This window comes from Apaloderma vittatum, unplaced genomic scaffold, assembly GCF_000703405.1.
Source record: "Apaloderma vittatum isolate BGI_N311 unplaced genomic scaffold, ASM70340v1 scaffold8853, whole genome shotgun sequence".
NCBI lineage: Eukaryota > Metazoa > Chordata > Aves > Trogoniformes > Trogonidae > Apaloderma > Apaloderma vittatum.
In genome coordinates, this window is record NW_009708555.1 from 3,520 (window position 1) to 28,318 (window position 24,799).

Here is a 24,799-nt window from a genome sequence, read left to right on the forward strand (position 1 = left end):
TTTTAAGAATTGCAGTGATACATTTTGTAAATCTATTAGATTGTTAATAGTACCATAAGCTACACAGCTCTTAATTTTGGGAAGCATCTATTTCATCTACACTAGGAAGTACCAGCAGCATTGTCCTCATCTCTTCTGGTGCCTGTATACTATTGGCTCATAAAGTTTATCCTAAAGATTGTGGCAAATTTCTTAAAATTAGGCCTTTACATACCAAATCGAAACTGGCAATCACTTGATGAATAAATTTAATAATCAAAATGTATTCTTCCTACCTACACCAGTGGCCATTTTAATTTCTTCAAAACTGAATTCATCTCCTTCATTAAACATAAGCAACACTAATGTCTGAAAGAGCGATACTTGAAATTCTAAAAGAAATATCAAATAATTAGAAGCAATATTCAGAGCATTTTCTATTGTATCCCCCAAATCTGACAAGTTACAGAAACTATACATCCTTTTTTCTATTTCTAGAGGAACACATGTGCATTTTAAAATGCCTAACACAGAGAATAATCCACCTGAATGCAGTATTGCGGAAACAGGATATTTTTAAAACCTCTTTGTTTTGCTAACAGTAGCAATGCAGCACACAGCAGAAGCTTCTTAGAATGGCCATGTATTTACTTTATATCATTTACTTGATTTTATTTACAATATATGACATTATGGCTTTGCCAACATCAATAGCCAATCTCTTGAAACTTCATCCAAGTTCCACTTTATCAAGATGAGCAAACTAATACAAAAGAAATCTTGTTCTTGGATCAGATATGAAATATTATTAGTTTACTATGATACAGTGTGACAGGATTATTAGTAGCATAACATTAGTACAAACAGGCAATGGAAAGGAAATAAATAAGACTCTTCAGACAGATGTAAACACTTCTGTCAACCGACGACTACAAACCCATCCATCCATTACATAATGACTGAACTTCTAAGTTTCATATTCACAATGAGTTAGTAAAAGAATTCAAGGGTGTTTTTGTCTTTGCTCTGGCTCAATTAAGCTACATTATTAGCAAGGCAAGATATTTCATGAGACAAAACAAAACCACATTAAGAAACAATGTGGTTATTTAAGATCTAAATAATTCAACAAGCATTTAAATTTTAACCGCAGTCATTACATGACTAACACCCTTTAGTCTCTTTTTTTATCACTGAAGCAGACTAAAAGCATCACCAGTATTTCTATGATCAAAACAATACCATACTAAAAATAAGATGCTGCATTCTTAATCTTTCATTAATTTCCTGCTTTATTATAACTTTCTGTATTCCCATGAGTAACAATTCCTGTCAAATGAACTCAAATGTTACCAAAAGGTATGACATTGTTGTCTTCTGTTAGCTAGTCTTTTGAATTTCATTATAAAAAGCCTACTTTCTCTACAAAATAACAGTACTGAATTGCGATTTTTCCTCCACAAAAATGTTACTCCTGTTAGAGAAAATACAATATATGATCAGATTCCAAATAACTGACCTAAATTTTATCCCAACAAGTTAAGCACTAAACAAGCAAACTTACTTCCTTAAATTCTGCCTTTAGGACAGCATGCCCTAAAGTGGTCTGCCACTGAAGCTTTCGACCACTATGCTTTCCCAGGTAAAAAGTTTTAAATACCTCTTGAAGCTTTATCATCTGTGAAGCAAAGAGAAAAAAAATGTTTATTAGTGTTGTATCAGTGAAGTGATGTGGGATGATTCCACAGATTCTTTATTCTCAACCATGTTTCATAACTTACTATTATTATTTTTTTTGTTTGTGTGAAAAAAAATAAAATCGAAAGAGCAAAATCCGGCTCACGAGAACACTAGTACTGGTCCTACTGTTGACAAAAGAAAGTTGAAATTCAAAAATAGCTTTTAATTTTTTATTATTTTATTTAACCTCCATAGGACCATACACTGGTTTGGGTTGGAAAGGACCTTAAAGACAATCTAGTTCCAACCTCACTGCCATGGGCAGGACAAGCCCCATCCAGGCTGGCCTTGCACTGGTTTGGGTTGGAAAGGATCTTAAAGACAATCTAGTTCCAACCTCGCTGCCATGGGCAGGGACTTCTCCCACTAGACCAGGTTGCTCCAAGCCCCATCCAGGCTGGCCTTGGACACTTGCAAGAGGGGGCTACAACAGCTTCGCTGGCCAACCTATTCCAGTGTCTCACAACCCACATCATAAAATGTTTCTTCCTCGTATCTAATCAAAATCTACCCTGATACTGAAAACTGAAAGGTTTGAAAACATTACCCCCTACCCATTACTACCTTCCTTCCTTCCTCATCTGTCCTGTAGGCCTCCTTTAAGTACTGGAAGGCTGCTATAAGGCCTTCCCAGAGCCTTCCCTTCTCCAGGCTCTTCTCTCAGCCTGTCCTCATAGGGGAGGTGCTCCAGCCCCTTGATCATCTTCATTGCCCTTCTCTGGACCTGCTCCAACAGGTCAGTGTCCTTCTTACGTTCAGGGCCCCAGAGTTGGACACAGCACTACAGGTGGGGTCTCACCAGAGTGGAGCAGAGGGGGAGAATCACCTCCCTCAACTTGCTGGCAACCCAGCATGTGATTTGCTTTCTGGGCTGCCAGTGCACATTGCTGGCTCACATCCAGTTTTTATTTCACCAACATCCCCAAGTTCTTCTCCGCAGGGCTGCTCTCGATCCACTCGTTGCCCAGCCTGTGTCTGTGCTTGGGACTGCCCTAACAGAGGTGCAGAACCTTGCCCTTGGCCTTGTTGAACTTCATGAGGTTGGCATGGGCCCCACCTCTCCAGCCTGTCGAGGCCGCCCTGTGAGGCATCCGTTCCCTCCCGTGTGTTGACTGTACCACACAGCTCAGAGTCATCAGCAGACTTGCTGTTTGCTGGTTGGTTTGTTTATTTTAAACAAAAACAAAATACCCCCCCTGTAAAGGGTTTTAAATCTCCAAATAAATACTAGTTTTGTCCTGAACTTTGAATCTGTCTAAGAAGTCTCTGGACAAGAAGCATACATCTCACACCTCTACACTGACTAGCGCCATCTGCTCCCAAGGTCCTCCTTTAGTTTGCCCCATACAGATTAAAGTCCGATTCCCATACTTTATACCCTCTTACTTCCAAGTAAGGGGTTTTTACCTCTCCATTTTCATGGCATGTTGTTCAGGTTGGATTCTTCTGAAATAGGCTGCTACAAAGGAAAAGGCACTACAGGACTAAAAGCATAAAAGCTTCCACATCTTCTGAACTGCCCCTCTCTGAAGGGCTTCCCACAGTTAACATAAAGCAAAATATTGCGAGAAATAGGACTCCAAATACGTATTTCAACTTAAATCGCTACTAATAGCAGCTTTGCAAAAATCTCTCAACTTGAAACCAACCTTGTCTAAGGAAATGCCATTTAAATGCAGGGGCTAGTTTTGTGTGACACATTACAGGGAACAGATCTTACAGAAAAAAAGAATGTGCAGTAACATAGCTATTAGCCAGATCAAAATGCATAGTCAGTGTAGATAAAGATGGACTAAATTAGGGTGAACTGTCCAGTTTTAAACTTCTAAGTGCTTGACTGCAGTGTTAAGGATACTGATTTTTACACTAAATTATTATTATTAATAGTAATTATTATTATTAAAGGTAAAAAACCACATTAAGTGAAACAATAATCTGGAAAAAATGGATTTTACCTATTACATTTTATTTTTTTTCAATTCTGGAATCTTTAAAATAAATAAAACCCTTAAAATATCGAGCATTAAGAACATTAAGCAAAGTGTATTAGTTCAGCCTATGATAGTGACTATGATTTCACTCTGTAAAGTACATTTACAAGAAGAATTCAAACACTAACCTCTGAATTTAAGTGGACTTCCATAGGTGTATAAGTTGGCCAATATCCCATAGTTAATATATTTACTGTGAGGTCTATATTTCCTGGGTCACTCTGGTTTTGCATATACTAAAATGCAAGAGACAAAAATCATACAAATATACTATCTGCATGCTAAATTAGAAAAAAAATATATTTAAATTTGACATTTAAAATTAGTATCACAATAAAAAATTTCTACAGGCCACATCCTTGTTTAGACATTCTCTGCCAGGATTTTGAATGACCATCTAATGCCCTCTTCCCCAATTTCAAAACAGAACAAGTGGCTGGAAGTAAAAAGAAAACAACACGCCTTGAAGTATCCTAGACTACTGTCTTTCCAGGGTACTAAGGTCAAGGGCACTTCAATTACATGCTAATAAAGCACAAAAGAAAAAAAATAAAAGGCTTTTGATGAGAAGCCAGGGCAAGAACTGTAAGATCAAAAGTGTCCCGTGGAACTTCCACATTTGTTAGACAAAGCATTTGCCTAGAATTTGAGCATCAGTCAAGCCAGGCTGCAAAGTCTGGGAGAGAAAAGTCACCACAGTGTTTTATTACAGGAGCAGGTGTCCTGGGTCAGACCTGTACCCCCGTATCCTGTCCTCAGTAAGGCCTCAAAACAGGTACCCAGGGAGAAGGGCAACAGGCAGGTAAGCATATACAGTATTTCCTTCAAGCATTCTCTCAGCCACCAGCAGGCTGAAACTTTGGGGCTGAGACACACACAGTTTCTGTGCACTTGTAACCTTCAAGGAGTTTCTCTGGTGAGGGTAACTCACACACAATTCAGCAGAGCAGCAACAGTTTACAGAGTGAAGGAGTATGGACTTTAAAGGATGTCAGACAACCAAATTACTGTGTGCTATTTAAACTGTAGCTTACTTAAAAAGCAATCAAATAAAACTGTAAAATAAGACTATCTTTGAATAGAAATTCAGTAAATAAATTCTGTCCAATAAATAGAACTGTAAGTAGACGCTGTCACTATGACTAGGTCCTGCTCAAAAGCCCTTTTATTTAATTTTAGCTAAATCTAAGGTATAACACCATTTAGTACTTCCCCACCACTACTGAAAATTTAGTACACAAACAGAAGTCGAATGTACCTGCTTAAACTGAACCATGACATCTTTTGACAGTTCCATGTCCTTGAACATGCCCTCCAGTTTGCTGGTAAAAGCAGCACCACATTCTGTCACGTGAATTAAAGCAAAGATCCCACAGTTACAAAGAGGCACAGGACAAGCAATAAAGGTTTAACCTGAGACAGCTGAGCCAGATTTGCTGGGTTACAGAGCACGCACAAATAGGTACGTGTCTGATGGATTTTGCTCCTCTGTAGGTATGAACCAGCCACATATCTGAGAGGTCAGACCAACAGTTCTTACCGAGCACAAGGAAAGCTGTGATACGCTCAGCTGTTACTTAAAGTCTGGCCACTGGTCACTTCTTAAGCATGAGAAAGTAAGGATGCCAATTTCCATGCCAAAAAGTAATAAAAATGGAACTCATCTGAAAATGCCTACCATGTTTAAGCTTTGACAACATGGACTTCTCAGCATCTACTGATGCACTTTTTCCAACCAGCAGTCTTTTGGCCAAGTCTTTCTTATAAAATGCCTCAAATACATCTTTACCTGTATGGAAAATGAAGCAAAAATAAAATACAACTGAAATCATACATTCTATTTGCATCATCGCACTGCAGGTTTGTGACACAAGCCTTTCTCATGACACGTTGATGAGCAGAACAATATTTACTACACAACAGTGATGAAAAACATGCAGACAACTTGGTTTCTTTATATTTTGCAAATTTTTTACTTCTGTCTTTTTATTTTTTCTCCCCTCAGGAACATGTGCTGCCTCTTATTTCCCACTGGATCAGCTTCCAATCATATGAAATTATTCTGGTTTCCAGAAGAATATTCTCCCTCCAGTGGTCTAATTTATTAAAATTATTTTTAAAAAAAAAAGAAGCATTCCTACACACTGAAGAAATATCCTTTAAAAGCCTAAGGTGAAGAAAAATTGACAGAAGTCTTCTCACTTGGTTTGCCAATAGCCTTTTGACATAAAGAAGCTGTATCGGCACCCACAAACTTTCACACCTTATACCAGAGCTTCCACAAATCTTTCTATTGATAGTGTAAAGATAACAGCAAGGTCTTTCACTTTTAAGAGCAAGAAATTCACTGTAACTCAAGGAGCTGTCTGCACTGCCTACAGTAGCCCCTCTAATTCCTTGCAAATATATTCCAATGTAGTCATTTCTCTGAGAGCCTTCCTTCTTCTTCATCCTGCCCTCTGCTCAAATGCTGTTTCACGAAGCAGCATCAAGACACTATGGAAAAGTCTGATGCTCAGAAACTGACTACTAATTATCATCTGCTCTTAAAAGGACTCTCATGCACTAGAGAGCTTGAAATAAATTTCCACTATAAAAATATTTAGAGAAAAAGATTAGCCAAAGTTCCAGATTAACAGAAATTAACCTCTTAGGCTCAAGTGTTGCCAGTGATACTGGTTTCATTCACCATCTTCATCCAATGACCTTTGCATTTGACAAAGATCATGATGCAAATGATACTACCTTACAACTGACTTCTTGCCTGCTTTCACATTATATTTTACTGGTTTTGATTTTATGAGAAAATGACTCCACAGATCTCAGAACAAACTAATACAGAACTGGGGAGTTCCTATTTTGTCCAAGATACACATCCCACTTCTCTCAAAACAGTGACCACACATTCAATCAGACTCAGCCACATTTTTTACCCCCTGATACTCAACCTAGGAAAAAAAAAGAGTAAAAAAATTAACACATTCAAGGCTTTGCTCAGATAGGAACATACATAAAGGAAATATCTTTCACAGGCAGTAAAACACAGCAATAACATTTTCTCCCGCCATTCTGAGCCCTGATGAGAGAAGACAAGTCATTAGTTGATGGGCTTTCACATATTTTGCAACTATAACATACAGAGGTGAGCAAGGAAGAGAAAATCGGTACCAACCTTTCTGTTTTCTGTCATTGGAGGGGAGTTTGTAGTTACAGATACAGTTAATTCATGTGAAAAAACTACCAAGAGCTCTAACTCTTAGGTCTTCACTCACAGACTGTAAGAGTTCTACGACTTGCCAGTCTTCATAGAACAAGTTTGTCCTCCCTGGTGTATTTATCGTGCTCATTCAGATGTAAGGCAACCTGAACTTGAGACTAAGCTCAGCAGAAAGTCATGCTAAAAAAGACTTCTTACATTCAGAAGAATGCAGTTCTGCTAATAGCAAGGAAAGTGTTTTTAATTGCATCAATGGTGAACTGCTTTTTCTTACCATGAATGAATCTAAATATGATCATAATTTTGTCAAGGATTCTTTCCAGCTCTTCATCCGTTGCTTCTTTATTACCAGCTCTTAACTTGGAATCCACATATTTTGCTACAAATAAATGAAACAGTTTAAAAGCTTTAAAAAAATGTTAATCTAAAATAAACAATTAAGCATCTCCCACTTGAAATATTACTATATGTTAAAATACAAGTGTTATATTTTCTATTTTCCCTTTTCCCAACCCTATGTTCAGTGGAATGACAGAGCCCTACTGTACTACTGCCATAATGAACAAATATCACAAAAAAGAACCACATTAAAACAGATGCATTAAAATTAATGCAATGGATATTCCCATATTTCTTGTTATAGTCTTAGCAAGCACATTACTTGGTGAAAGACAATGTTTTGGAAGTGTACAACGCATATGAATGTATTTTATGAGAAACAGAAACAAACAACACAGAGAGGACTATACTTCTGTAGACCTCATGCTCCTTGGTAGGAGCATCTCAAAATTTAAAGAGAAGCAACACTCTCAAATTAATAGCTTCAGAATGCCAGAAATAAGGTTAAGCAATGAGTTTAGCTAAGTATTTATTAAGCCACATTAATGCGCTTATAGGACCTTCTGCATAAGAAGGAAACCTTTGCAGGAGCTGAAACTCTATGATCCACAAGTGACAGTAGACCCTATCATGGCTTTAACCTGTATCACTAGATTGTGCAGTTTGTCCTACATAAAGCTGGTTTTAGAAGGAAGACATAAAATAGTTGAATAAAGGCAAAAGAACATACAGAGGAAAAACAAACAACCAAGGAGTAAGATCCTCTCCTGGGGTAAAATGCTGCAGCTCCAGTTTTGCTGCAGACAAAACAGTCAGAACAGCTTTTGCCAGATCAGGAATAAAGCAAATAATAGATGTTTCTATTACTTTTCCCCTTACTAAGCACTAGTTTCCCCGTCAAGACAAGAAAACCTTTTCTCTATTAAAACTCCTTGTATCGAAAGGCTTTAAAATTCCTCTCCCAAGACCAGTCTTCAAGGCAGATCGATAGGCTGCACTTGGTCCTTTCTGAGAGATTCATTACACCCCAAGAACTCCCCTACTACCACGATTAAAAATAGCTCCCTTTATTACCTTTTTTTATTCCCTGCTCTCCAGCTACTCTTCCCCCTGACCATTTACTCCACTCGTAGCACCAGCGTTACGCTCTCGGAGCAGTTGTTAGCACCAGGCACCGTGCAAGCAGCAGAGCGCAGGGACAGCAGGAGGTGACATGCTCCCTCGGGGCACCTGGCAGCACACCCAAGCTTTCTGAACGCGCAACGCTCCCAGCTTCACTTCTGCCTCGCATCCCGAAAACGAGTCTCCTAAAGCAGAATGCGTACTGCATCGCTATCACAACTAGCACACTCAGCGGCATTATCTTATCATGCTTTCTACAGATTTTTAAAATATTTTTACAGAAAAAATATTTGTGTACCTATCAATTCTGCAGGCTTATTTGGTCTCTTGTTGATAAATGTTTCAAAGGACTCCTTCATCAAGTTTATAAATTTTTCATTTTTCTGAAAGCACACTTCTATGATATGGTCCACTTTATCCTTAAAATCTAGTAGCTCTTGCACCATATCCTTGTCTTTTTCAGGATTAACCACTATTGTTGTCCCAAAGTTCTGTAAAACAAACACTTTTGATAATAAAATACTTCAGAGCGCTACCTATCTCCCCCAACAGACACAATTACCCTTACAAAATTTATCAATAGAAAGAATAATTTTTTTTCCAGAGCTACTTAGGTGACTTCTAATTTTTAAAAAATGAGATGCATTGAAATTTAAAATAAAAACCCAGACACACGTTAATGGATTTCAAACATTAGTGTTTGATTTAAAGATTATATACATTTAAGACAAAAGTTAAAAAAAATAAAAAGAATTACACAGCAGACATGACCGTATGATGTGCAAGTTTACAGTTAGATACAGAACTACATGATTCACATGAAAGAAATCAGACAGAAACTGCCTCAGAATTGTTAAGTGTAGTGGAAAACTTTGCACTATTTTTCCTTAAATCCACCAGGAGATGGAACAGGTGGCAAAAATTCAACCACTGCTCATTACTCCAAGATTTTTCCTTCAGCAAGGGCTTAAAAGCAAAAAAAAGACCTAGCTGACTTGCAATAAAACAAAACTTTCCCCTTTGCAAGAAGCAGTCACAGACTTTATTTTCTTTTTTTGTTCCTACATTTATTATCTTAGAGTTATAGTGCCATTTTCTAGTGAACCAAAATATCCTGTAAGGAAGAATTTTAACCTATCGGACAATTTACAATTGTTTAGTAACACCAATCAGTGCCCTAGACAGAACGACCAGTTTGCCAAGGTGAGAAAGAGGAACATCTGCACAGTAACAACACAACAGCATTCAATTAGTATATTTGCATCAACTGAAGTATGTCAGCCACGACAGTCAGAGAGATGGGGAAATCCCTCCCAAATCTCATAATTTCCACTTCAATATCTGCTGTGATCTTTCATTCAGATCCTTCTCAAGTAACACTTCAGAGTGAAGCCAAACACCAGGCTGCCCAAGGTCCTGAGATTCAATGTGCTTATCACAGAATGGTTTGGATTGGAAAGGACCTCTGAGGCTCATCTAGCCCATTGTAGCTTACACTTGGCACAATTTCCCCCTTTGTTACCACAGCATTTAGACATCTCACAGTATCAGTTACGTTCATAATTGCAGGGCGTCCCCCCTATTCTGTAAACAGCAAAGTGAGACACAGAAAGGTAAGTGGCACCTCTGAAACCATAAAAAGGTGACTACAGTAGAGCACAGACCTTCGCTCCGATAACTTGGCACATTCTCTGTGCTTCTTCCTACAACGGCTCACAAGATAAAAGTTCTTGAAGCCTCAGTTAAACGCATTTTGTCATAAAGAATGTTTGAAAGGAGGAGATTTACTGATACTATAGAAGATTCTTAAAAAACAAAGCCATAAAAGGTCTGATTCTGCAAGACATAGGGTATAATAGCCAACTGAACAACTTGCTGCTGTGAGAGCTTCTGGTCCTCCTCCCCTTGTTTTCATACCTGTCTGAATTCCCACTTTTTAACTTGGGCCAGTGCATAGAGTTTTCTGTGACCCTCTTTAGCTCACTAAACTGGGAATAAAACTGACCTCACCCAGGTACCGTGTTAAAACAGATCACAGGAGAGTCTATGGAGTGGCAGGCAGAACAAGGGTTACGGCAGGAGCATGAACTGGGAATAAGGAAGATGAAAGACGTTCCTCCTCAGCCATGGCAAGCTGTTCAATTGGCCCAGCTGCCTATGGATCCATGGGCTGCATATGGGGACACTGGAGGACAGCAAACTTCATCTGAGTTCTGGGCGGCAGAGGGGTGAGTACGTCCCTCTTGCCACAGGCTGCATGCTGGTGGATTGTGCCAAACTCCAGACACGTGTGTGCAGGGAAGGCATCACCTCTGAAATGAACTGATGTTGTGCACTGCATCCTGAAGACTGGTGAATACGTGGGCAATTTGGGGGAGAGCCACCACATAGGGAATTAGCAACTCCAAAGAAAAATAGCTCCTGTGAAGCTTTGCTCCCTTCGTCTTGCAAGAGCATCAGAGTAGAAGCTCTCCGGGACAGCATACTATGTGTGTATTATGCCTAGCAAAACAAACTTGAAGCATCTAAACATGCTTCGAGTTTGATGACGGATGATTTTGAAGAGGAGCATTCCCTTCCAAACAGCTTAAACATACATTAGCATCGCTGCAGGTTGGTTACATGTAGCACTGTGAATCTGCAGAATGGCTACGTTCTGATGTTTCACTGATTTTGCAGATATGCAAAGAGTTGAGTGTATTTGTAGCAAAACACAACACATAGTACAGTCCAGCACACCCTGAACACATGTGCATGTGGGTATATTTAAACGTAAAGCAAACCAAAATGACTTCTTGTATAAAGTTCAAACCTATGAAGCAAGTAATTTTCAAGTTGAAATTTAAAGCTAAAACTCAGATGTTACTGTTTCTCATCATGTGACTATTACTGGGGAGCAAAACATTAACAGCCCTACCCATACTTGCTTAAACCAGAACTTTGATACATACACCTAAATATTACTCTTGGTTTTGATAGAAGAAATATGTAACGGCATAATTTTTGACATGTGTAAGAGATCTTTGAAATACCTTGATGTATTCACTCCAGTGCTGCAAAAGGATCTGTTGCCCACCTTTTACCCGGCTGAAAAGTTGGTATGTCTGGGTCAAATCTGATATTCTATTTTCATCAAGCAGGTTATCAAGCCCTAAAAAAAATAAAATTTTAAAAAACAGACAAAAGAGAGAATCTGAATACAGCTGCATAAATACAGTTAAAATATATTATAAAAAACCTCTATGAAACATGTCAAAAGATAACACCCTCCAGTGTGCTTAAGAACTATCAAATTTTTAAGAGTAAATTTCTGAAAGCAAGTCATATGTTCAGGCTTTACACATTCCCTTTTTCAAACTGGTTGAAATGACTCATAGTATAATATTTTAAAACTATTTCAACTGAAGTACTTTCCCAGCAAGATCTTAACTGTAAGCCTTCTGCAGAAGGCTTATAACGGTGCTTGATTTGAAGGGTATAGTTTTATCAAGAGCCTCTAAAGGATGTCAAAACAGTAAGCCAAGTAAAACACCCCAAATTTAAAGTAGAGATAAATACTTTGCAAGATTTTTTTTTCTGTGGAGCACAGTGAGCCATGTTTTTAGATTAAGAATGTGCTCTGAATTGTCTACGCACATACTGACAGAGTAACACAAGACTACAAATTCCTTCCAAGCAACTTCTGCCCTTACTGATTCACTCTACGTGAGACAAAACTTTGGACTAATGAAAGGAGAACAAAAGCTCAAAACAAAATGTGAAGCATACAACAACTAGGTCCACATTTTTACATTAGAGAATATGCTGAATGTAGTTTCAATGCAGAGATACATTGCCTAGGGTTGGTGACAGAGGCTTTAGTAATATGGGAGGGTAGCAGCCAAGACTTAGGGCATTTTTTAAATCAGAGAGTCACAGAATGTTACGTGTTGGAAGGGACCTCAAAAGATCATCTAGTCCAACCCCCTGCCAGAGCAGGATCACCTACAGTAGGTCACCCGCATCCAGGCGGGTTTTGAATGTCTCCAGAGGAGAATCCAGAAAGCTTCATTATACACAGGCTGACATCATCAGTATAGCTGACACGGCACAGATGTCTTACTTCACAAAACAGACTTCATTAATCCAAATTTTTAAATGGTATTACATTACAAAGGATTTTTAATCACTAGTGGATTATTCCATTACAGTCCTAAGATGTAATATCTAGAAAAATGTACAAATATCTCCATATTTACATGGATGGTACATAAACATTATAAATCAAGAAAAAGTTCAGGTTAAAACAAGACCACATAGTTTCTGCTTAAGCCAACTGATAAATCTGAATTAAAGAGCAACAAATTTGACATACCAACAAAAAACTCCACTATTCTTACCTTCTATTTACAATAACCTTAAGAATAAGATGGAGCGACCATGCTTATTTTTTATGTGTATTGAAAAGAGTAAGATAACACATTCCCAGATAAGATCAGAGAAAACTGTGAGCATTTGTCTGTCGTTAAATGAGACGATGAAAGAAATTAAAGGGGTATGTATAACAACCTGAAAGTATTAACAAACATGGATATGATGGAGCTCAAAGATCCTAGACTACTAGGAACATCTGTTCTGCAGCAGTAAAGGAAACAAAGCTGTAAGGACAATTTACTAGAAGATCTACTGGCAGGAGAAGTAAAAGATCATCTAAAGTATTAAACAATAAGGGAATACTGACTGAACTCAGAAATTCAGTGAAAAAGTAGAGATCAAAAGTTAAGAGGACCAAAAAATGGTGATTTGAAGACACTAATGCCTGAATAAGGAGACTAAGAAGACTGCAGCTCTTATCTGAAACTGCCAGACAAAGGTAAAATACAGACAAAAGCACATGAAAGTTCATTGCCTTGGAACGTTGTCGGTTCCAGTAACTCGTGATTCTTGAACTACACAATCACAAGAATCTGTGAATCTACTGTACGTGAGCAGTGGGATTATCACATAAAAGAAGCTACGACAGTGACTGAAACTCTTGTTTAAAAATTTATATAATTCTAGGAAATAAACAGTTCCAAAGGTTTAATTCCTAAGCCCACTGCTGCAAGTAAAAGGAGATTTAAGGGGTTTAGCAACCTCTACAAATATGAAATATTTTAGATATTTGTTTCCCTATATAAAATTTACTTGTCACAGTGGATCTAAGTCATAGGGTCAGCTTTCTGGATATGTAGAAGTTTTTCCCATGGCTAGTATGCCTCCTTAAATAAAAGCTGTGGAGTTTATAGTTATTGCAGAGTATGAGAATCTGCTGCTTATTAGAGATTACATTAATTTTAAAAGAATACCTTTTTGCAAAATAGCTGCTAAGTGTTCTCCTAACAGCTGTTTCTCCACACAAGCAATCAGTGGTTTCCTAAAACAGGCAAGAAAAGCATATTAGATGATTATAAGGGAATTGCCTCCTGTCACAGTGTATTTGTGAATAACTTGCATTACAATACAAAAGAAATATCAACTATTTTCTACTTAAAACAGTGGCTACAAGTTAAGACAAAAATGTCAGATGTGATATAAACCTAGAAAGAAATCAATAAACCATATACGTAATTTAAAAAGAAATTAATGTTTTGATACTAAAAAGCAAGTACTTACGCAGTAGAACAAAGAAGCTTAGATACCAAAAATCAATACAGAAACATTTCTGGAAGAAATTGACATTTTCTTGGAAAAAAAACAAGCAAACAAAATAAAACAAAACCCTACAAGGGTTTGAACTCCAAATCAAGACAGCATATGCTAGTGATGTTCAAAACTCAAAACCTTTAATCTAATTGTGTTATGGACCTATATAAACCTATGTTGAGCTAGAACCACAAGACTGAAATTTGCAAAACATTTTAAATTTGTCCTCGAATTTTCCTTACTTTTGAATATGAATATTTGTTTGATACATTGACTTTAGACAGGAAAAGTTTTCTGGTTTACCTTTTATAGTCTAAAAGAAAGAATTGCCTCAAGCGCACAAGGATAATAATTTGAACATTTAAAAATCTATTGCTGCTTACAATATGACAGCAAAAGACTAACTCTGTGTTTATAAAACTAGTTCTTAGACCCTTAATTTAGATTTTAGTGCTTGACTCTTACTGGTGGAAGCCTTTTATGTAGCAGAATCCACTTTTGTCCCCATCTTTGCCAAAACACCACCTTTCCTGAAACAGCCCAACTTGCCTGACCTTACATACAGTACACTGGTTTAGTGCCTTCATCTCAAAGTTAAATTAGAATTTGGAAAGGCTCAAAGGAGGGAACATGGATGATCGAAGTATGCAGCATCAGCTACAATGTATACAGTGCATTGAAAGGCAGGGAAAAGGTGAAACTGAATCATCATTTTTCCCTTCCAGTGCAAGAACTGGAAGCCAGACTTAAACCAAAGGAGGCAATTTATCACACAGTGACTAGTGCACCAGTAGAACCCTTCGCCAAAGGCCAGAACAGATACTGAAGCTTAGGTGAACCCCAGCGAGACAGTGCAAGTATTTGAAAGAGATCTAAACAGGCAAATCACATCATGTTCAGAAAACATCCCGACCCGAAGGCAAGCAGATACAGGAGAGTATCAGAGCATCAGATGTATTTATTCTTTCGCTTCTGTGCTGGTTGCGGCTGGGATAGAGTTAGTTTGTCCTGCTATGGGGCTGTTTCGGATTTGCGCTGAAAACAGCACTGATAAGACAGGGAAGTTTTCATTATGGCTGAGCAGTGCTTGCACAGCATCAAGGCCTTTTCTGCTCTCCACTCCACTAGCAAGCAGCTGGGGGTGGACAAGCACTTGGGAGGGGACATAGCTGACCTCAACTGGCCAAAGGGATATCCCATCCCAGACCATATGACATAGTGCTCAGCATACAGAATTAGGGGAAAGTGAAGGAAGGGGGAGATGTTTGGAGTGATGGCATTTGTCTTCCCCAGTCACCATGACACGTGACAGAGTCCTGCTTTCCTGGAGATGGCCGAACACCTGCTGCCTGTGGGAAATGGTGAATAAATTCCTTGTTTTGCTTTGCTTGTGCAGGTGGCTTTTGCTTTACTTAAACTGTCTTTACCTCACCCTATGAGTTTTCTCACTTATATTCTTCTGATTCTCTCCCCCATCCTACTAGGGGAGAGTAAGCAAGCGGCTGAGTGGGGCTTTGTTGCTGGCTGGGGTTAAACCATGACACCTTCTGTGGTTGTAAGCGAACATGAAATACCAGTTAGACAGACCCATGGTCTTAACATATATGGCCATTTTTACGGTCACCTCCATATTCCCTGAAATTTCCAACCACTGCTATCTATAGCTGCTGACTGTCTCCACCAGCAGAAGGTTCTACAAAATACCATTCTTTGCCCAGGAAAACCTATTCTGCCTCCAGGGGAGATGAGAGCAATGCATCTGCTTGAGACTGAGAGGCAGAACACTATTTCCTAAAAAGCAGACAGAATGAGTATTTTGACCGCCAGCTAATAAATGAGCCTGAAGGGACCTTCTGTACAGCCTCGAAGCCACCTACCTCAGCCATCTTCTGACTGACCTGGAGATACGCTTATTCTGGTCAGGTCTCCAGAAAGGCACGTACTGACAGGCAGAACAAACCCCTCCGTGGGCTGCAACAACACACTCTCCCCGTGTTGCATAAATCTGGTTTGAAGTACTTTGAATGGTGTTTCCTGTGATAGTTTTGTCCTGGAAATATCACTTCCACCTCCAGATAAAATCCAGTAACTACCTTTAACATCCTTTCTGCAATTTTCAGGCACACCCATAGAGACAGTATCACCTGAGGACAACTCAAGAGAGCTAATTTTAAGAACTCCTGTTTCCTGATGCAGAGAAAGGAAATTAGTGTGAAGCTTTCTAAAAGTCGGTTTCTAAGCCTTTAACTAAGGATGAGATTCAAAGCAAGGACCTGATGTACATCTAGGCTGAAAAAATAGTATCAACCTATTTTTTAACTTAAATAGTTAATATGCATGTGCTTTAACTTTATATATAAAAGAAGTTCCACATATTTTAATGTGAGTGACTTTGCCAGAAAAATCTAGCCACACTGCAATCAGCATTTACAGGAAGAAGATTCAAGTTGTGTGTCATTACACACAGTACATGTATGAGTATACATGTATAAAATATGTCTGAAGAAAATAAAAAGATAATTTTGAGTCAGTTATACTTCTAACATCCAATGAAATGTCAATATATCATCCAGAAAACTGAAGTAAAGTGTTATGTTGTTTATTAACTGTGATGTTATTTATTAAAAACAAAATGCAACAGCTTACTGCAGGAGAAATTATATATGAATTTATAGTGTGTCATTGACTCTGCAGTACTTCCTGAACACACATTCTTAGCCCAGCAAAACACACACTATTACTCAACACCCAAGTGAAACAAGAACCAGGTGCTGGCACAATACCTTCGTTGCAGCTATATCAAAGCTAATCTACTGTTAAGTCCACGTCCTGGACTGCTCACAAGTAATGCTCATGTCCTTTTGCCCATGCTGTGATTTAACTCTTTCATCTCTTATTTTTTTGCCTAATGCATCTTTCTTTCTCTCATGGGATTTGTGGCTCATGTTGTTATGAGTATATGAATGGCTAAAATCACCTGCTACTTTGATAATGCAAATTTGAGGTTTATATCATGGTTTTTTTAACTTCAGTATACACTGATAAATCTTTCTGGACAAATATCTCCCCTCTTCCTGGAAGTACATTTTGGTTTTAAATAAATCAGTTTTGATAATAATAAAGTCTTTAAAACACCTAAGCTGTATCACACACACTGTCAGCAAGATAATGTCTGTAAGATAGTGCAGAAAAAAAATCTTTGTCTCTACAACCACAGATAATCACGCTGTTTTACAAGGGATGCTTGCTTTATACCAAGAATGACAAAATCTGTACTCACTGTGTGCTGTGGTCTAAGTATGTTATTACTCTGTCTCCTTCTTCTTCCAAACGTTTACTAACATGGTGAAGGTATTCTGGGACCTAGGAAGACAAAAGAACATCAAGTTCAACTACAAAGGCATGAAAGGCAGATAATCTTGTTTCATAACAATTATTTTGAACTACAAGGATAAAGAGAATACACAATGAAAAGGACTATTCCACCAGAATGTTATATACTACATAATGTATATTTTTATTAATCAATGTTACTTCATATTAAAAGTACTATAACCACATCTGACAGAAAGAACAACAGAAAGCTGAGAATTTTTCAGAGGGAGTTAATTTTTTATCAAACCCCTTCTGCACTAAGCTAGCCCTAGTATCATGAAGCAGATTTTCAGTTGGCACCAACCATAGAGTTCTATTATTTCAACGGCAGCTTCTCCAGCAGAGTATCTGTCCCTGTGGTGAGTTCACACACTTAGCCTGTATTACAACTCACATATGAAACTCAAGCTTCAAATGATCAAAACAGTTAAGTGTACGTGCATGTATATATGTGTGCACACACATATTCATGCCCATATGTGTATGTATTATGTGCATATGCATAAGTACATACTGTATAATTTAGGGCCTTACTCCTTTTGTGGTTTTCCACAGCCTTCCACTAAGCATGGAAAACGGTTGTAGTGACTCAAGTGTTAAAATGGAATTAATAAAGACAGTCTCCTGGATTTCAGACCATCAAGAAACATATATTTTCAGAGATTACCACATTTTCAGGCTGCCCACTGCAGAGTATCATTTTATCTCAACTGGACAGAAAACAAAAATGTCTTAATTCTATTTAACTAATATGGAAAAAGCCCAACAAAACAGCAAAAATAAATGCAACAAAATAGTAAAAAGTGAACAGTTTGCTTTGGTATTAACTACATAGTAAAATTATGCCAGAGGATATTTTACAACTTGCGGGCAAATATATCAATGGCACACCTTTCAGCTTTGTGTCTAAATGATCTTCTGGTAATGTGAATTTAGCTACACAAAATATTTCTGGGTTTCTCCACTCTTAATTAGATATTTCAAACACCACGGCAGTCTGGAGTCTGCACTTCCCTTTGATACAGTACTGTGGTCAACATCAAAACATGTCAATGTGTACGTGTGTACCTGGGTACGAGTAAATTTAACTGAACAAAGCCAGTCATCTGCAGCATGCACCTACCTCTCTTTCTTGCATTAATCTTTGGCCTTCTGCAGCGTATAAGCAATTTGTCTCTTCCAGAAACCTCTGTTCAAATGATTCCTTGTAAACCTGCTCAAGAAATTAATTTAGTTACTTATACTAAGCTGCCAGCAAGGACAGCATATTTTGGCTGTCAGGCCTGGAGGGCAAGTAAAATCTCAAGAATGCACACAGTTCCGAGAAGTGTCAGAGCAGCATAACATTAACACAGAAGTTCTCTGTTTGTCCCGCTGGTTTCAGAAAGAGTTATCAGAGCTGACTTCCCAGTGCAGCAATAGCACATTTCAGTCATCAGCACTCAAATCATCTAAACTGACATGTTTCTGCCAAAGGCACAGAGCCCAAGACCAGCACCCAACGTCACAACACAGCGACGACATCCAATCCACCTGAGCTCAAGACTCCCACTGATATTTCTGCAGAAAAAAAATAATTAAATGCTTCCAACTAGTGCAACATGAGCACAAAACAGGTAATTCCATTAGTAAAGTAACAATGCACTCGGTAATGCATCCTCAGATCTGCCAGATTTATCTCAAGAGCCCAGGAAAAATTAATTATACCAATTAGGTGAAGTATCATTCTCCAGCGAAAGAATAAGTTGTGTAAAAAAGGGCACCACCAACAAGCATAGACATTGAAAAACATCTGCATAATGAATTAAGTTTAGTATAGAAAGGATGTAAGTTAGAAAGGATAAGTATATAAAATAGTTAAAACAGCCTGAAGAAGGTAACTAGGGAATAACATGCAAACAGAGGGACAGTTAGTGTAAAGAAAAAGGAAATATTCCTTCAGTGCAGTGGAAGATCAGAGAAAAATATTTCTTACAAAACATAGCAAAGCTGTAAAACTCACTACATTCTGATCATTTATTTTTCTCTTAAAGACCTTTCAAAGTTTGATTTTTTTTTCCAGTGTAAGCTTAATCTCAAAATCTTCGGCTTGACAAGCAGTCAGAGCATAACGGTTCACTAATTCAGCATCGCTAGTAGGCTCATTGTTTCAGTTTTCTCTATACACTAGCTCCACGTCCAACAGAATCAAATTCTACTTTTTATTTCTTACCTTCTTTTCCTTCAGGATAACTAGAAAAACATTGATGTAACTGTATACGGAACTATCTTCTATACAAAACACACACAGCTCTACAATAGGAAAAAGCCATAGAATAGGATTTATGCAAGCAGGAACCACCTTTCAACAGCTGGGCCTCAACTGCAGGAATCAGGAATGAGTAAGAGAATAAATGTTTTCAAAATGAAATGTAAGATTTGCTTAATTTACTGATTTTTCTCCAGAAGCTAACTTTTGTTGATAGAGGCAGAAGCAGAGATCCTGGCATGTAATTACAGGGTTATGAACGCATCTCTATCTCAGTGAAGCGATAGATGTTGTGAAAGAACAGATTAGACCAAGTTAGTTTCCCTAGTGAAAAAGGAAAACTACACTTTTGAGCCAGTGAAAGAGAATGCATACTTAAATTCAATTCTATAAGAAGGATCCAAAAAAGAGGAATGTTTATCTTTGATTAGCAGAGTACTTTGCTAAAAAAAAAAAAAATGATAAAAGGTCAACACCTAGAAAAAGCCGATGCAGTTAGAAAAACTGGCAAATAACAATGTGGGAAAAAAGGTGGGAAAAAGCACACAAACCAGATCCACACCTCCACATTATGTGATCTGAAAAACCAATGACCAAAGTTTGCCTTCTCTCTTCAACAGAATAATTAGTTGTTAATTTTTCTGGTACATTAGCGACAGTTACAGATGAAACTCAGGAGGGTTAACAAGAAAGGCAGAAAAGTAGGTAAGCTGCCCGACCCAAAAGGACTATCTATCCAGTTCTCCTCTTCAAACTCTCTTTCTGTTTAGTCACCTAGCATCTATGCTAATGGAAAGTCCCACCAAGCTAAAGATTGAACTTGATCTATTTGAAAACCTTGTTCTTAACTTTGCATCCCACTCTATCCTTGGCACCTCTGCTAAGAAGTTGCCAATACAGTGACGTTTGACACAGACCCAGGATCTAGACTCCAAGAAGTGACACTTCTTTACAGTGACAAAGGTGGTTTTTTTGCTCCTACATTTAATTGGTACTAGGATTAGAAAATAAGTGATTAAGACAGACAAAATATTGCACATACTGAGACAATTCACATCGATTATTTAAAAGTCCTTAGGTCACTACCTTTCCTGAGGCAAAGAGGTCTCATTCTAAAACAAAGAAATAAATATTGCTTATCAGGTAAAGAAGAGGCAGTCTTATCAATCTAATACCTAGACTTTGAAACACATTTACCAGAAGAATAGAACTATTTCTGTAAAACACATGCATTAGAAAAGTCCAAACTGTTTATAAACATAGCCATTATTAGTCAAGTCTGCTGCACTCACCTGCAAATCAGACAGCATGCTCAACAAACTCCGCAGCAAACTTCTGTCCACAGCTTCACCGTTTCGTTCTCGTTCGATCAGCAGGAGGATTCCATCAATAGTCTTGTTTTGAACTTGCTTGTCACTAATGACATGATTTCTAAATAACTCTAGCCCCATATCCCTGTGTGAACATTGAAAATTAATAGATCACGCTGTTTGTTCTTCTCAAAAATCCGTATCTCGGTTTGAGAAAAATACATATAAAATATATGGAGCGTGTATATATATTATACAGAAAGCGAATATATGCATGTGTAGACATGGCACTTCAGGATGTGGTTTAGCAGTCATGGTATTGTTGAGTTAATGGCTGGACTAGATGATTTAGAAGTCTTTTCCAACCTTAATGTTTCTAGGATTCTATGGGTTGTATATGCTTTTTGATACTATCCACTAAGAAAACTGTAACAAGAACAATCATAAAAATACCAGGCAACATGTTACCAGATGCACACACTTCAGCTACAAACTCTGATCAGCTTGTCTTTATCTCATATAATAGGGTATAACAGTATCTGTTTATTAAGAAATTACTATTATTATAAAAAATTAAAAAATCCAAACATATATCTTAACACAAGGTTCCCTGGATCAGTCAATCCAGTTTTGTCCCAAAGTATGAATTCTCTGTATGCTTAGGACCCTATGATCACCTCTATCAGATTCTTGTTTCATTCTAAGAGGATGAGGAATGGTGCCTTTATGCCATGAAGCAGCCAAGGCCAAGGAAAACAGAAGAATCTTAAATAAAACTTCTTAACTCCAACTTCTTCACACACATCAGGATTTCAATACAAGGATTTTTCCCGGTACGAGGAAAAGAACGCACAAAGTATGAACAGACCTTTTCAACAACGTTTAGCAAAAGGAAGCCTAACACACAGAGCTGGAGGAAAACTAGTGCAGAGGTCGGGAAGAACGATGTCCATAGGACAGGTGAGGGGTGGGAGAAGGATACCACATTCCTCAGACAGCCCAAGGAACTCCCAAGAGCACAGAAGCCACCCAGGCAGCAAAAAGGCACGCTTTTACTTCAGCATTTTATCTAATTTTTTTTTTTTTTGCTTTAGATGCAGCAACAATACCAGAATTTTTCAGCAAAGTCTGGGTTTGTTTGCTTGTGCAATGGTATAAAATGCCCCTCAGGAGAGATGCTTAAAAGCAGAATGCCCGAAGACATGACCGTGGTGTGCTGAAAACACAGCAGCACCATCTCAATGCCACAGGTCTAAACTCTCAAGAAGCCAGGGCTGAAAAGATGATCTGCCCATTTGTCAGTATACCTTGACTTATTTAAAAAAACCCAAACAAAACAATGGAGCAAGAAGTTGAGTGCTGAATTTTGTCAAAACCAGGAGCATCTAAAGTAACACTGGGACAGTGTTAAGGTACAGAGGCAGCAGCCTGAGGAGGTTCTCCACCCAGCCAACCTCACCTGGGCTGTGACAACTACAGCAGTAACGTGCCTCAACTTTCAAGTGTTCACAGACCTATTTCTTCTTTTACCCTCACTTTACAATGAGTATTCCTGGGGGAAGAGGAAATGACACACGGATATGCTGACACATGTATTTCTATAAATTAACACAAAATTTTAGAGACCTATTAACCAGATCGAATGTAATGTGAAAAAAAATTCTTTTCAACCTTTGCAAATGTAATAGCATGTTCAAACTCTAAAGAAGTGAGGAATACTTACATGGATACCTACCATATAGAAGGAAGCATTGAATTCTGAAGTACATATGTACGATCCAAAAATAAGAAAATGCTTCTGATCATTATCTGAAAATACATAAAGAAAGCATTTTTCTCTTCACCATCATGCGATATTTTAAATTATAAAGCAACTTGCAAAAAACTACTTCACATAAATCAGTAATTAAGATGCATGTCTATTTTCAAATTATACAGTGACTTGTACAGCCACTGGTAGAGAATTTATCAATGTTAATACTATAACAAAGCAGTATTGCCAAGTTCATCCAAGACAGTTTTCAAATTCCTAACCAGTAACTAATTATTTTATTAGCTTGTTAGGAGTTCTCCTGCTATTGAGATACATAAGCCATTCAAGCAATACCACCAAGACATTCAGTAAACACCCTGAAACAGCAATAGAGCCATGTTGTTTGCTTTTTTTTAAAGAAGATTTAAGCAGAGACAATAAGCTGTGCAACAGACCTTTCTGTAATAAGAGTTAGCTGCAAAAATTCATGAGAAGAATAGAGATATATTAATTCTAACAGGGGAAGGAAGGTATAAAAACATATCTTTTTTTAAAATTAAAAAAATAGGAGGAGGTGATTTTCTAGCTTATTACTCTTTCACATTCAAAATCCATTTTTAACTGTGCTCATAAAAAGGCTGCCTAACTTTGTTTAGCATTAGTGTAACTCAGGATGTCGGTAACTAACACACCCCCCAGCCAGCCACAGAAATTTCTATCCCCAGCTGCCCACCTACTCCTCCCCTAAAAGATTTCACTGCTTCTGAAGTAATTCTCAAGCTGACATAGTTTCTGCCCAAGCATATTAAATCACAAAAATCAGCAATGAGGCTGATTTTTTTTTTCTTAAATACCACAAGTGCTAACTCAGCACATGGTTAACGATTTGCTACAGGTCGTTGCTCTGAGGAGGAGAAAAAAAAAAGAGAACGCTCAAAAGCAATTACAGTGAACAGAGTTCATAGTAAAAGCCTTTCTAGAAAAACACTGGTCCAGTTTAATTAAATTTTCAAGGCAATAAACTTCAACTCTAGTTTCACCAGACTGTTGAATTTGCTTTGAATACTTTCCATGATACTTTCCATTTTTATTTCAGAAAGGAGTGGATTCAAGGAATGAAAATAGAAATTCAGCCATTTGGGGCATCTGCAGCCAAAACTAAGTGCCAATGCAACGAAAACTCACTGTAAAATGTTGGTTTAGAATTATAAGGGACAATTAGAATTACGAGGGCAATTCACACAGAGTGTCTCAGAAAGGATTTTTTCTGTAACATAATTCATTGTGGAGGTAGAAGGCAAGGGCAGAAAGGCAGTTTCAGTTCTCTAACCTTCCTGTTTCTTACACCTAGTCAAGCTGATCACCTCTGCTGCACAATTAAAAAAAAAAAGAAAAAAAAAGAAAAAAGTCACAAATTAACCTAGCTCTGGGAGCTATCTAGAGGCAAAGATTGTGGATTCTCTAATTATTTAAAATTGCCAACAGCAAGCAATTTCAGCATAGCCTGGTTAGTTTTTTCCACCAACAGAAAACAGGTGTCAACATATTTCTGAGTGATATTTCAACTAGATTTGAAACCTATGAAAGTCAGAATTAACAGAACTTAAAATTTCAACAACAAAAACAAAACCACCCCCACCTAGCAAAGGGGAGAGTGAAAACCAGTGCTGAAGCTTGGAGGAGGAGATGCAGCACAGCCCCAAGTTAAAACAGTGACAAACTCCTTTTTGCCAGATTTCACACCTCAAGTATATGTATTCTGAACAAACATTCGACTTACCATTTGTCTGCAATGATCTTGCCAGCATTTATTTATCTTCTTTAAAAATAAAAGACTATCCAGAGAATCTGTACAGCACCTATTAAGGAAAACTCGCTTGCCGGTATCTTTTGAGGCCACATTCTGGAGATGATCTTTGCTAGACATTAAGCAAAGCTGCTCCATGGATATTCTGATGTTACTGTGAGGGATAAATCATTAACTGCAGAGCTTCCACCCAGCAGAGGTGCTGGCAGTTCTCCAAAAGGCCTCCCGGTGTTTTCAAGAACACTCACCGCTCT

At 37.9% G+C, this 24,799-nt stretch overlaps 1 protein-coding gene across 1 annotated transcript in view; it reads right to left on the reverse strand.

The window, feature by feature from the left end:
- Positions 1 to 275: 275 nt before the first annotated feature.
- Positions 276 to 24,799, reverse strand: part of LOC104271807 (cullin-4A) — a gene marked incomplete at both ends in the record, with an annotated part of 31,333 nt that continues 6,809 nt past the window's right edge. Inside the window, 14 exons of the mRNA XM_009866598.1 lie at positions 276 to 371; positions 1,540 to 1,657; positions 3,839 to 3,946; positions 4,969 to 5,054; positions 5,389 to 5,499; positions 7,202 to 7,306; positions 8,687 to 8,879; positions 11,421 to 11,539; positions 13,716 to 13,783; positions 17,333 to 17,415; positions 18,551 to 18,640; positions 20,968 to 21,130; positions 22,721 to 22,794; positions 24,519 to 24,588. Coding sequence (XP_009864900.1) covers positions 276 to 371; positions 1,540 to 1,657; positions 3,839 to 3,946; positions 4,969 to 5,054; positions 5,389 to 5,499; positions 7,202 to 7,306; positions 8,687 to 8,879; positions 11,421 to 11,539; positions 13,716 to 13,783; positions 17,333 to 17,415; positions 18,551 to 18,640; positions 20,968 to 21,130; positions 22,721 to 22,794; positions 24,519 to 24,588 — 1,484 coding nt within the window. The remainder of the gene's footprint in view (positions 372 to 1,539; positions 1,658 to 3,838; positions 3,947 to 4,968; positions 5,055 to 5,388; positions 5,500 to 7,201; positions 7,307 to 8,686; positions 8,880 to 11,420; positions 11,540 to 13,715; positions 13,784 to 17,332; positions 17,416 to 18,550; positions 18,641 to 20,967; positions 21,131 to 22,720; positions 22,795 to 24,518; positions 24,589 to 24,799) is intronic.